Here is a 13,997-nt window from a genome sequence, read left to right as displayed (position 1 = left end):
GCGGAGATAACCTGATGATGGTTTGCCTAGGAAATGCACAATCTAGCTGTTTGGAGTATAGTGCCTGTCTCAGAGGTTCTCAGTTCAGGCCATGGAAGATCCATGGCTTGTTCCTAATTAGCATGCAGGCCTTCTAGGGGCCAGAAGTTGGTCATAAATGAAGAACCTGATTATAGAGATCTCTGAAATCTTTAAGTATCTCTTTCTGGTATTGAAACCTGAGGAAATTAAACGTTAGCTTAAAGGCAGCATCAGTTTCCACAAGTAGAAGTTACATGCTAGCCTAGCTAAAACTTGCAGCTGCATTGTGTTTTGGGCATTCTGCTGGCTCAGGCATTGTGGGTACTTGTTTCTGCACCTTGCATCGCACCAGCAGAGCTGCCTGCACAATTGGCACGGTGACTTCACTCAGGAAACTGATCCCTGTTAGAAACATCCTCTCCTCACCCAAGTCTCATTCCCTGATGAGACTGTTCCTGGGACTATAAGCAACTGGGGGAGAAGATGAAACAGGCAGATAGGTGAGAAAGTACACCATGAACTGGTATGTGCTACCAGGGGTGTTGTGGCTCCTTGAACAATCAAGTGATCTGAGGGTGCTGTTAATTTCCTTTTTATAATTATGACTTTTCTGAGTTACTGTTTTGGTGTTAGTTTTCCAGCATTATTGGCTTCCTGATCTTTGTGACACGCAAGGCATACATTTGGCACTCAAGCAAGAGGCTGTAAGTGGAGGAGAGAATAAGACCCATAGCAAGACTGCAGTAGCAAGGACCAGCACAAGCCAACTGTGAAACACTGGTAGGTCAACCTAAACCCTGCGCATTTCAGCTCTTTTATTAATCCAAGCTTGAACAGGGTCCAGAAGCTGACAAAGGTTCTCTGAAAAGGCTAGCTGAGAGCTTTCCTTGTGTGTACTGAGGTCTTTGTGCACTCATAGCCTTTACCTCACGCGTACGAAGATCTTTGTGTATTCATCATGATGTGCAGCGGAACTCTATTTTCAGCCTTCTGATTAGTGTTAATTCAGAGAGCAGAAGAGCTGAGGATTTGGCTCTGTGCTGGCAAGTGCAGGAGCCAAGTAAAGGATGGCAGATTCCAGGGGGGCAGTACAGAGCAGCTCAGCTGCTGAAGTTGATAAGGGAAAATCCTAGGTTTTGGCTTCTGCTCCAAGCCATTCTTTTAATATTTTATCCTGCTACTGATTATGGGGAAAAAAAAAAAGGGGGGGGGAAGGGGGGGAGCATGCAACAGTTTGTGGAGCGGCACATGAACTGCAGAGCACTTTGATTTTGCATTCTTTCTGTGTCCTGTGAGGTATAATTTCTTTTTATTCTTTTGCCTAACTTCAAGAGAAACAGTAAACTTTCTCCTTTAGTCCAGAGTTTGATGAGAGAAGCTTTTTTCCAGGCACTGGGAGGTATGGGTTTGGTGATGCTAGGCTTGGAGTCTCTATATTTGGACTAAGAGCTATCAATACTAAGCTGCTTTATAGCTGTTTTATAACCTTTCCTCTGGGAAAAGTAGGAGTTAAGACACTGTGGGCTTGGACCATATATTTTGTATAAAGAAACCTGACTGTCTGCATCAGGTTACCACAATCCCAATGTTGAAAAGTTAAAGTATTGCAGCTTTTAATTAGGCAGTGGCTAAGCTTAAATGTTAGGTGTGCAGTGATGCAGTAGATTGCTGCAGCTTAAAAGGCAGGTCTTGACATTTAGCTCTTTCTGCCCATCTCTGTTGTCCCATCTCTCTACTTTTAGTGCCACTGGTTATTGGTTGATTGCACAGTTAGTCAATTCAGCTGGCAAAAATCTTTTTAGACGGGGATGGGTGGCGTTATGGTTTAGCTCAAAGAGTTTGAATTCATACACTTACACAGCTATCTTCGTAAGCTTTGCATTAATACAGCTAAGGAGCTCAGTTTAACATCCCAGTCTTCAAGATTAAAAAGGAGAGATTTAGATTGGATATAAGGAAAAAGTCTTTTACAGTTGAGAGTAGCGAGGCACTGAAACAGTGATGTGGTTGATGCTTTGTCCCTGGAAACTTTCAAGGTGAGGCTCTACCAGGCCCTGGGCATCCTGATGTAGCTGTGCATGTCCCTGTTCATTGCAGGGTAGTTGGACTAGATGAACCTTTAAAGGTCCCTTCCATCTCTAAGGATTCTATGATTCTGTGATATTACTGGGCAATGGAGGGCCTACACTGCATCTTTACAGTCAGTGTGAAAAAGAAATGCTGCCAGTACTTTATTTGGGCTTCCTGAACTGAAACTGAAATTGCCACCAGAAGTTCTTGTCAAGCTGCATCCCTCAACAAAAGTTGCTAGGATACCTTTTGGGGGATGCACAAATAAGTTGAGTTCCTGAAAATAAAACAAATGGCCAAAACGCTTTTTTTTTTCTCATATTTTATTACAGAATGATGATTTTTCTTTTGAACATATGACACATGGTTTATTCCATTAACTGCTTCCATATAAAATTTTGGTTTGTTTTTTTTTTTGGCTGACAACTATTAGAATATGCTACTTTTAGGGAAGAAAAATGGCCATTTGACTGATTTATAAGCAGGGTGATTTACTTCAGCTGACAGCAGTTTCATTGGATCTTGAAGCATTTCCTAATATTTTTATGTAGGAGGCTTAATGGAGCATAAATATGTATCATGCATCATATTCTTCCATGCTTTTGATATTCATGGGAGTATGCACAGTATCATTTTAAAATAGAGGATGTTTATGATCTGATTAGTGAATATTTTTCGACTGCAAAAAATAATTTGAGTGAGGCAGAATTTATTCTGAATGTGCAGAAACAACAAAGTGGGCTGCTTCTGCTCTGTGAAGTTTTTGCTGCTTGTTTCTCAACCATATGTATGCTGGTTTCTGTTCTGTTTTCCCACCTGAAATGACCTGTCCAATGGCTCGGCATGCATGTTATCAATGGGTAGTGATACTGGAGCAGGGCGCTACATTTTAACTAGAGGCTGGTCTTCTCCTTTCTCTTTTCACTCCTGAACTCCCGAGCATTACTTTCCTCAGGCCAGCAACACATAGGATAGCGTAAGTATATTCTCCATTTTGGTTTATAACTCTGCTCTCAGTTCTGGTACACCTGCAAAAAAATACTGTCATGTCTATTTCAACTTGTTATTTAATGGTGACTGTGAACTGCACTAGAAACATGCTTGCTGGGTTAAGCTTGCTGGGTTAAGGCAGCTGTCTGCTACATGACGTTTATTCTTTTACACAGCATTCTTTTGCCCTAGGTTACTGTCTACATCTAGCTTATCCTTTCAATGTAGCCAACCTCTTAGTCTTTTATATGTACATATATATTTATTTTATATATATATGTAATATATATATGTAGTTGGTGGTTTTTTTCTGCTTAAGTTGCAATATCAAAGAGCTTTACCATAACTTTGCATCCCAAATAGTTTGTCGTAACTGTTAATTTTTATTCCCAGGTATTTTTTTTCTTACTTTAAGGAATCTAAGAAGTTTATTGCAACTCTACAGTATGTATTTTGCCAAACATTTTAATAGAAACCTATTGGACTCTCCCAACCTGAAAGCACTCTTAAATTTTAACTCTGATGTGTTTATTGTTAAAACACAGTGTTGATTGTCCATATTTTGTCCTTTTATTCATGTTTCTTTTGTCTTTAGTTTGACTGCATGTTTTGCCTAAAATTATCATTCTCTGAACAAATCATTCCTTTGTTAATGGATTAAAATAGATAAAGAAATGGCATGGGAGTGTATTCTAAAAAGTGTGGGGGTTGCATTGTGTTACAGAGGACTTGGGTTTAATAATGGGGCTCAGCATGCGCATCATGGGAGCCCTCAAAGCAGAAGCCATCTCCTTTGGAGTCCAGGCTTTCAAGACAGCTGGGTTTTTGTGTGTGGGAGGGAGGGGTCGACAGAGCTATCTGGGCAGTTCCTGGAGCTGGGGGGTTCAGCTGTCCTACTAGCAGCTGGGATGGGGGAGAAGCACATGCCCTGCCCCATCAATTGGCTGAACATCTGGTATGCCTCTGGTAAGATCACTTTTCCCTTAGAAGTCTGGTTTGGGTAGGTTTGTTTCTCCTCATGCTGAGGATATACACTGTGCTAGCTCTCTCGCCCTCCCACAAGAGTTCTGACCTCAAAGGGAGCTGCCGCCTCTGTGTGCTCCAGCAATGATGTAAGGCCTTCCCCCACCTGCCTTGAAGGGTTCCGCACACACTGGCAAGCGTGGGTCAAGGGCCATTGACCAAGGGTTAGACACTACGTATGCTGGTATTGCAACAGGGAGGCTGTGTGTTACGTGGAGCTGAGGCTCTTACCAAGGCCGCGTCCCTCCCCTTGAACAAGGGAAGGTGATTTGTGCAGCAGGGAGGCATGTCGCACTACTTCACTGTTGTTGCAAAGTCCTCAAAGTCGATCATGCCAGTTTCCACACAAAGCTGTATTTATTTTTGATACTTGCCATGCTTTAAATCATTTTATGTGTTTAGATGCTTACTTTGCCTGTGTTGTGACTTAGAGCTTTTAGATTACTTTTTGGAAGTAATGAACAGTACTCCAGACACCTGTGCATAGCTGCTCACTCCATGCCTCACTGAATGGCTTCTCCAGGCATCCCTTGCCTTCTGCTGATAAAACTCTGACCTTAACCAGTGCAGTTCCATCCTCTGTGTGTGTATTTTGTACTTGGTTGAGCTAACATGGCTATAGCAGCTTGTTCTTTGAGTACCACTGGGAGTTAGCCTTTGCTTTTTAAGAACCTCCACATAAAGAAATACGTACTTATTTACTACTTTTTGAATTCCAGTGTTCTTTCCCAATGTTAGTGTCATCTTCTACTCCCCTGCTAGTTGTGTGGTATCATTGCTGGGATGACAATTTTGAGGTGACTTATACCAATAAGTGTGTAGAGAATACATGTAGAGGTAAACCTGTCTGTAAAAAAGCAAAGGCTAACAAAACTTTGCCTTGTTGAACTCTGGACAGCCTATAAGAGTCGTTCAGTCCCAAGGGAAATTTGTGTTAGGTTTCTGCTTCCCCGTTTGGGTTGCCTAGTGTTGTGATTGATGCTCCGTCCCTGGAGACTTTTAAGGCTAGGCTGGATCAGGTCCTGGGCAACCTGTTCATCGCAGGGGAGTTGGAATAGATGGGCCTCAGACGTTCCTTCAACTCAAAGGATTCTGTGATTCTGCAATTCGTTCTGTTAAGAGTGGAGCCGATCACCCTGTCTCATTGCTCTTAATCTTTCCCTTTCATGAAGTATTCAGACATTTTTCCAATATTTCCACCAAAGTGTTTCAGGTTCCAATTAAATTCCTATGACTCTGTAAGAAAATACAATTAATACAATTAATTAATACCAAGGACTTTGTCTTTTGCAGACTTGTATTCACCAGAAATGTCTATGAGTTACAAATCACAGCCTGGCCAATTGAAGTTTTTTTCTATATCCCAGATTCAGTACAACAGTTGCCAGTCTGATGAAAGAAAGACAAGATAGCCCTGTGGGTTATTTCAGTGTTTGACATTTATTTTCTGTCACACCTCATTAAGTCAGTTATGTCTTTCCATGTACTTTTTTTTTTTTTTTTAACCAACAAACCCCAATAGAAACATCATTGCCTGAAAAAAAGTGACATTCAGCACTGCTCAGAGTTCCTTGCTCCCAACATTACATTCCGTGATGCTCTTGCTTTCCTAACCTCACACTTCTAACTCTGGCGATGTTGCTTGTGTTTGGTTTTGTGCAGGCTAATGGCTGATCGAGTGCTTGTGATCGGCAGTGGAGGCAGAGAGCATGCATTGGCCTGGAAGCTGGCCCAGTCCCCACAAGTAAAACAAGTGTTTGTTGCTCCTGGAAATGCAGGGACAGCCAACAATGGAAAAATTTCAAATTCAGGTAAAAAGTTTCAAAATCTGATAACCGAACAAGTAAATTATTCCGTTAATTGAACCTAATCCATTAATTGATCTTATTGTTAATGTGAACAGTTTGTTACAATGTGAAGGTTTTGGAAATGTAAGATCATACAGATGCAGCTAAGAGCAAGTATCTGAGCAAAGCCTTATACTTATGTACCACTCAGTTAATTTTATCTCAATTTTTTAGCTAATTCATTGGATTTTGGATGGGCATGCAGCCAAAACTCCATCTGCCTGCTGTAAATTCCTGCAGGAGTGTATCTTGGGATAGCAGTAGTGGTTCCCTCACAGGAAAGGGCTGATGGCTCGTCTTGGTATTCAATGCAGTTCAGCAGCTGTTTGGTGAACAGCTGAAAAGTGTTTGCAGCAAACACCAGCACTTCTGGGATAGTGGCAGAGCACATTGCTTTGGGTCTGAAGCACCACTTAGTTCTCAGAGGCGCAGTGAGAGCTTGTGATCCTTACAACCTTTCTTGAGAATATTTTCATACCTCAAAAGATCCATCTTAGAAACGTTTGTCTTTGTTTTAGCGATCCTGGGAAGTTAGCATTATTCTTACATGCTTTTACTCCTCTCTGCTTGTTTTGAGCTTCCAGCCTAACTGAGGTAAACTCTGACTGGCTGCAACTGGACAGCTGTAACTGAAGCTGTTCGTATCAGTTTTGAAAATCAAGCCTAAGGTTTTTCAAATGCAAAATTACATCCAAAATTACGTGCTGTGTTTAAAAAGTACTTGTCTAAGGTGCTCGCCTGGAGGTGCATCAGTATGAAACCAGCGATAATTACTCAGAAATTCTTGTTCTTTGTATACCAGATCCTGAATAAGTGCCTTAAGGAACCAACTTAACTTTTACTTGAAAACACATGAGAACATACAGAATTAAAATTAACATAGTGTACATTTGAACACAAATTACATGCCTCCAGTTTTTACATCTATGTGAGTAAAATACTTCATTTTTACCATCTCATGTCAAATTCTTACACAACAGATAATTATCAAATTTAATTCCACTGGAATGTTTAATTACAGAAAACTTAAATAATCCTGTCCATAATTTCTTTGAATATGCACAGCATCATAGTTTTTTGTGCTGTTTGATCTCACAGGAGAGAGACCAAGAGCAGGACAGGAAAGTCATGTTCACATGTTTCCTTCTTGTTCCAGAAGATCTTTACATATGTGTACATATAAATCTTTATACTCATGCCAACTGGAGTAAGTGCCAGCCTGCATGGCCTGTGAATGTTAATTTCAGTTTGCTTAGTTTTTAAAAACTGCTGCACTTTTCTCTCACTTTGTTATTGCATAAAATACACTGCACTTTAAACAATGCAAAATATTTGAACTTGTGCATAATAATGCTTGAGCCAGGTCCGTGAAATCTACCACATGTACTAAAATCTTTTTTTCCAAGCATTGTCCTTTTATGTGCTTTAGGGCAGCCATCCTCAGCCAGCTGGGAGGCAGGAAGAATCTAAAATTTGTGAAGAGGTTGACTGTTTTTTTTAACTGAAAGGGAATGATTTGTCTCATCTACTCAGGCATTTTAATGGTAGCGCTGGAGCCTAGATTTTTAGTGAGAGGAGAAAATAGAAAACAGATTTCCAGAAGTGTGTGAGCCCTATTATACTGTATAAGCCTGAGCAGCAATGTCTGTGAAACTGTTACCATTGTTTTGGTATAATCAAGATTTGGCTCTGGAAATTCATCCTGCCCTGTGGTTCATGAGATTTCCTTTAATTACTATTGCAGCTGTAGTTCTCAGATGATTTCTGAAACACATAAAGGTGAACTTAAATCTATAAATAAATTTTAATTATTCGGATGTTGCCTTTATCGAAGTCACAGAAAAGTTTTCATGGTTAATTTGAGTCAGTAATCTTTCCTGACAGTACAGACAGATTTGGGTTGAATGGCTAAATATAGGTTTATATTCACTTTATACTTAACTAGCAGGGCAAATTTGGTGCCAAAATTGTACAGAATGTCATGCTGACTTTTTAGGTATACATATGTGTTTCTGTGAATGTCTTTTAGCATCCTGACAACACTGCATTTTAGCTCTCATGCTAGCTAATACTTTTAACTAAAATGTTCTGGCTTTAAAATCTTGGTTAAGTTTCTTCTGTTTGGTTTGAGATGTATGTCTGGCTGTCATTTTGAGGAAAAAAAAAACACTGCTACAGAGATGTCTCCCTTCAGTTTACATCATGTGGAAATTTGTGTTTAGAGTAGAAGTTAAAATTGTATCTTAATAGTGTGACTTATTCCTTTCTGTTTATTTCCACATAATGTAAATGTTTTACCATGTTTACCCTCACACTGCTGGTAGATGAGACCTGAGGCTAGGCAATTTGGGATGACAGGCACAGTCATCTTGCAGGCTCTTTCCCTGTTCCCTTTCATGTAGCTTGATGTCAAGGGAACAGAGATTGATCCTCTTCAGTTGCTCACCAGAGCTCCCATTTTCTTTGGCTGGGATTTGCTGTTCTTGAACTGCTTTCACAACTGCCATGTGGGACTGAAAGACAGTATTGACCTTTATGTTAACCAGTACTATAAAGCCAAGTGTGTTATGCTTTTGGTTTTACTCTCTTGTGAGCCAGAAGTCAATTGGGATAAATTGCACAGAGGTCTCAGAGGCCTTTCATTCCTTACTTACACATCTTCATGGAACAAAGTAATTGAACTGTTGAATGGTTATCAAGGAGGTAGTTTTTATTAGCATTTTATTCCCCAACACTCCACCTAAATGGGGCAAATCTGCAATCAGAAGAGAAGTTTCAGATAGTTGCTTTTATGTCTTAGAATAATAGCTTCTCTCGTGAAAGGGGAGAATTTATTCATGTGGGATGGCAGAAGCAAAGTGTGCACCAACATAATTGTGTAGATGTGTCTAACAGAAGATGCTTTATCACTGCTTCTCATTTCTCTCCCTCCACTTCTCTGGAAACTTGACTGGAAGAGGACATCAGTTCTTCACATACTTGCCAATGTGGTCTCTAGTATGACTTCACAGACAAAACTGCAAGTATTCCATCACCAGGGAGGATCTGCACTTCATTCTGTTTGCAGATCTGTACTCTGATGTGCCAGTTTCCTCCCAGTGCAGGCAGCCAATCCATGCTGGGCCACGCTTGCAGCATTTTGACTCTGTGAGTTCACGTACCAGTCCTCTGCAGACCTTGGCTTTATTTGTTTTTCGATAAAGTAGTGGAACTTGCATTTCGTGTTGCCTTTGCGCAAATTTTTTATCAAGAGACTTGACATTATGGTCTTTCTAGCAAACTTTTTATTTTGCTTGCATGGTTTTTGGAATTGCAACAATTGTCATGTTAAGTGCTTGTTTACAGAAATGTAACTGTGCTATAGATCTTTGTAACTTGCCAATAGATCTATGCCCATAATTAGAGTACCTTTCCTTACTAATGTAAGAACAAGTGTTCAGATTTTGCTTTATTTCAGCAAAATCACCATTCATTGTAGCATTTTTTTAACTGTCACTACATGAAGAAAAAAAAGCAATTGCAATTCCACAAGCAGCCACTTGTTCCTGTCCCCCGCAGTGCTCTGGCATGAACATATGTAAAGCTTTGTGGTGAACCTAAACAAGGAAGAGACTGGCTGAATTATTATTATTATTATATTGGTTTTGCCTGTGAGTTATTTTTCATTTGGCTCTTTTGTGATGCTTCTTGTGCTGGCACACAGGATGTCTGTAGAGATGAGAACATGTTGGCAGTATAAGGAAACCTGAAACTTTTTTTTCCACCTTCAAGAGCAAGATGGGTTTACGGTGCATGTCAAATTACAACCTTTGCTTAGGGTTTCAGTGGTTTGTTTTGTTTGGATTTTTTCCGTATGTGTACATGTGTTGTTCTGAGTATTTATATATGAGTGCATGCCTCTATTCCAGATTCACAGTGTCTTGCCATTCAAGGATGTGAGACTTGTGAAAACACTACTTCATGTTTATATGATAAATAACTACCAAGTAACAGTAGTGAATACAGTCTTACCACACTTTTCTGTCATTGACAGCTGTCTCAGTCAGCAATCATGCTGCACTTGCTCAGTTCTGCAGAGATCAGGAGATCAGGCTGGTTGTGGTTGGTCCAGAGGTTCCTCTTGCTGCTGGTAAGAGAAAGAAAATTAAAAGTGATAGCTTTCTTGCTGCAGAAAGAAAAATAAATTCTAGTCCCCATCTTTTCTCCACCACTCAGCAGTATCTGAGTGTCTTCATCAGGAAAAGAAACAAATCCTCTGTGGCAGTTTCCCTGAAATTCAGGATTCTGCTGTAATGAAAATAAAGTTCAAAGCACATGAGAAATATAACAGTTAAAATATCCTTAACTGTTCAATTTCATTCAAAGTGTTTGAGTTTAGTAAAACAGGTATCGAAGTGTTTCCATATGAGAAACTCAAAAAGGGTATTGGTTTTCCAGTGGAATTTTCATTCTTTCAAATATAAGAATTATTCAGGGGTAAAAAAAAAAATCTTAACAGTGATAATTTCAGTTTTATCCTTTTGCATGATCAAGAGTTGTTATCTTCATGAAATATTAGTGTCAACTGGTTGGTTAAAAGCTGTAATAAACTGAGGAAAGATTGTAATATCTTACAAAATGCAACAGGTCTTCTTAACTCCAAATACTGTAGAGTTACTTGATCTTGGTTAGAGTGAAAAATACATGTAAGGCCCATTTTGTAAAACAGATACAGGGTAAATATAAATATGGCTTATAACTCCTGAATGCTTGCTCTAACAAATTAATGTGTCTGTAGATTTGAACTACATGACTTACAAATCATCTGGTGATTTGAAAAAAAATTCTGTGTTGGTGTTTTTAGGAATTGTTGATGACTTGACAGCAGCTGGAGTGAGATGCTTTGGTCCCACGGCAAAGGCAGCTCAGCTGGAGTCCAGTAAGAGCTTTACCAAATCCTTCTTGGATCGTCATGGGATCCCAACTGCAAGGTGGAAATCTTTTACTGATCCAAAAGCAGCATGTGGCTTCATTAACAGGTAAAATTCTTTGTAGTGGATTTTTGTTTCCAATGTGCCAGCTATCCAAAACAAATTCTTACCAATGTATTAATACTTTTAGCTGTGATAGAACATCTGCAGAGGTTTTAAAGGTCTATCACATTTCAGTAATAATTTAATGGTTCCTTATTTATTGCTCTTTTAATGAAAATTAAAAGTTCAGCTTTCTACGAGCAAATATGGGAGAAGTTTTTATTTTTTTTCAGATTGCCAACTATGGAAATTGATCTGACAGTCTGAAATCCAGTCTGAAAGATGTAGTATGTTCTGTATTTTCTGTACTTGCCTCCATGAGTATAAATTCTGCTTGTGGGCTTACTCAGCGAATCGTGATCTACTTATCAGAGAACTGACTGAACATTGCTACAATGTTAAATTGTCCAAAGAACAGCAACCTTTCAGAACCATAGAGAAATTCAGTGGTAAACAAACCAGGAAGCAGAAATCCTCGGGACAGCATAACAAGAGAATCCTGGATTTTATTTGTCTGTTGCTTGGTAGCACGAAGTTATTACTATAATACTGATGAGTATTTTGCTTTTGCAACTGTCAGCATTTTTCAGAATGCTTAAAATATATAATTGGAATATAGAGTGTTACTGTTGAATCTCTCTTCTCTATCTTTAAAGTGCAAACTTCCCTGCTTTAGTTGTAAAAGCTAGTGGCCTGGCAGCTGGCAAAGGAGTAATTGTGGCATCAAACAAAGAAGAAGCCTGTAAAGCTGTTAATGAAATCATGCAGGTGAGTAGAAACGTACAAGCACCAATTGGAAGAGTTCTCACAAAACAAAAAAAAAAAGTTGTTATCCCTGTCAAAATCTGAGATGCTTTTTTTTTTTTTTTCCTTTTATTTCTATATAATAGGCATTTAGCTAGGAGAAGTCAAATATTTTATCCATTATTTGGACAGCGACATTATTTGGAAAGCTGTCATATGTATTGCTTGAGGCAAAGTACTCTTTCTAGGTATAGTACATGTAGGCTAAAATAAAATGGCTCTTACTGAAGGTCTGCAGTTAATTCAGTATGAATTGCTTTTAATCTCTGCGTCCTTGGGGACTCTGCTACAATGAATCAGGTGCTATAGTGCTCTAACATTAACACTGCAATTAAGCTGTATCTTGACATGCAACATCAGCTTTAAAACTCCTGATACACAGCACTTACACGTGTAGTAAAATTCCTGTAGAGTTATATATTTAAGCATATGTTTGGTTAGGATGTTTACGAAATAAATTAGCATCAAAATCTGAAGGGAACCAAAACGAAGCAGTTCCATCTGAACAGTCAGGAACATAGAACTGAAAAAGAAGATGTACACAGGTTAGGTCCTCAGCTGGTGTCTGCAGCATAGTATCTTATAGTTCAGTGGTGCAATGCTGATTTGTATGAGACGTTATCTGAAACACTTGTATTTTGATTGTTATAAAATGACTGAAATACAGGTCTGAAGAGATTGACTTTTTAATGCAGGATAAAACTTTTGGCACAGCTGGGGAAACTGTTGTTGTTGAAGAACTTCTTGAGGGGGAAGAAGTTTCTGTAAGTATGCATCTCACTGTTGCCCTTAGATTGTACATGTTTGAGATATTTAGAAACACCAGACAGGTAAGTAAACAGCAGGGATTAAAAGGATTTTATTACATTAAAAACAGTTACCTGCTTATAAATATCATTTTATTAAATAAAGGCAGATGTGTTAAGAACCAAACTTCCTGCTGTCTGTTAAAATAATTCAAATTATGAATAGTGAATAGCTCAAGCAGTAATCCGCTGCTACCACAAGGGGAAAAAAATCAGAACATAAAAATGTTGAGTATAATGCAGTGTGCACTTCCGTGTTATGATTTCTCTGGCAATAAAGACAGTGTAGGATGTTTCTTCCCTTCCTTCTTCCTCCACCTTCACTGCTGTTTGCCTTTGATTCAGTTGTAGTACTTACTTGTTCATAGGGCTATAGCCTGAAGACCTTTTTTCAAGGAAAGCAGCAGCAACTTGCATATTTTCTGTGGTCTGGTTTTAGCCCAGTCCCATGTGAAATTGATATAAGTAACTGTGGTGAAGTGAGAGTAACAGAAGAATGAGTGGTTGGGAAAATGAAAATCTTTTTAATCATCTTTGCTAATTAAAGGAACATAGTGAACTATATCTTGAGGGGTCAGTAAACTTCTTTGGTGCACAGGAACAAGCAACACGAGACAGGTGCAGGCGGGACACTTTAATCAGTTTCATTGCCAGAAATACTGCAGTGTGGGAATGCACTCAGGGTTGAAGGGCATGTAACCAAAGGCTGCTAAAAGTTTTGACATCACTGATTTACTTTGCAGGTGGAGAGAGAAAATTTCATTTAAACATGATTCTGTTCCTTGATTTAAAAAATAAATTTTATCAGCAGAGTGTAAAAGAGAAAAGGAGAATTAGAGCTCAGTTTTGGGGAGAATTAGAGCTTGGTTTTGAGGTTGCTTGGGAACTTGACACTGGCATCACACAAAGTAGAACAGCCAAATACCATCTCAGGTTCCTGAGTCCTGAAGCTGCAATTGACTTATACTAGATGTTGTGAACTTTGATCTTGGAGGTGGTGGCATTTGTAAAGTAAGCGATCATCTCTAACTGTTGCCAGTCACTCTATAATGTGGTTTCCTGCTGGATATGAAAAATTATATTTGCAGACATTTGTCATCCATATTCTTTCTTGGCTGGTTTGACCTTGTGAGGGACCAACGGGTTATCCAGGTCTCCATTCTCTGGTGAAAAATGTGTTGTCATTAGGATGCATGCAGATTTACTGTAACGGAACACATTAATGTAAGCATGCAAATTAAATTCTTTTTCCTAAGATGACTGATCACAATAAAGAAGAAAATACTGCTCACTTTGCCTGTCAAAATAATTAACCTTCCACAAATTGCTAGTTTATCATATTTTCGCACTTAGGATTTTCCAGGGGATTCCTGAGTTGGCTTTTAATTAGCATTATACAGTATTTTTGTGAGTAGTAGTGCTAT

General features: G+C 39.1%; 1 protein-coding gene across 4 annotated transcripts in view; it reads left to right on the top strand.

Annotated features, from left to right (window-relative positions):
* Nucleotides 1-13,997, top strand: part of GART (phosphoribosylglycinamide formyltransferase, phosphoribosylglycinamide synthetase, phosphoribosylaminoimidazole synthetase) — a 38,177-nt gene that overhangs the window by 3,009 nt on the left and 21,171 nt on the right. For 2 of the 4 annotated variants that reach the window (XM_048953965.1, XM_048953948.1), the window contains exons 2-7: nt 655-801; nt 5,767-5,915; nt 9,985-10,080; nt 10,795-10,969; nt 11,620-11,731; nt 12,463-12,531. In XM_048953965.1, coding sequence (XP_048809922.1) covers nt 5,771-5,915; nt 9,985-10,080; nt 10,795-10,969; nt 11,620-11,731; nt 12,463-12,531 — 597 coding nt within the window. In that variant the 5' untranslated portion in view covers nt 655-801; nt 5,767-5,770. Of the gene's footprint in view, nt 1-412; nt 522-654; nt 802-2,940; nt 3,068-5,766; nt 5,916-9,984; nt 10,081-10,794; nt 10,970-11,619; nt 11,732-12,462; nt 12,532-13,997 lie in introns of those variants that run through there. The other 2 variants (XM_048953957.1, XM_048953939.1) reach the window with 2 other exon arrangements.

This window comes from Lagopus muta, chromosome 1 (assembly GCF_023343835.1).
Source record: "Lagopus muta isolate bLagMut1 chromosome 1, bLagMut1 primary, whole genome shotgun sequence".
NCBI classification, from domain to species: Eukaryota; Metazoa; Chordata; class Aves; order Galliformes; family Phasianidae; genus Lagopus; species Lagopus muta.
This window is presented reverse-complemented; position numbering and strand designations above follow the sequence as displayed.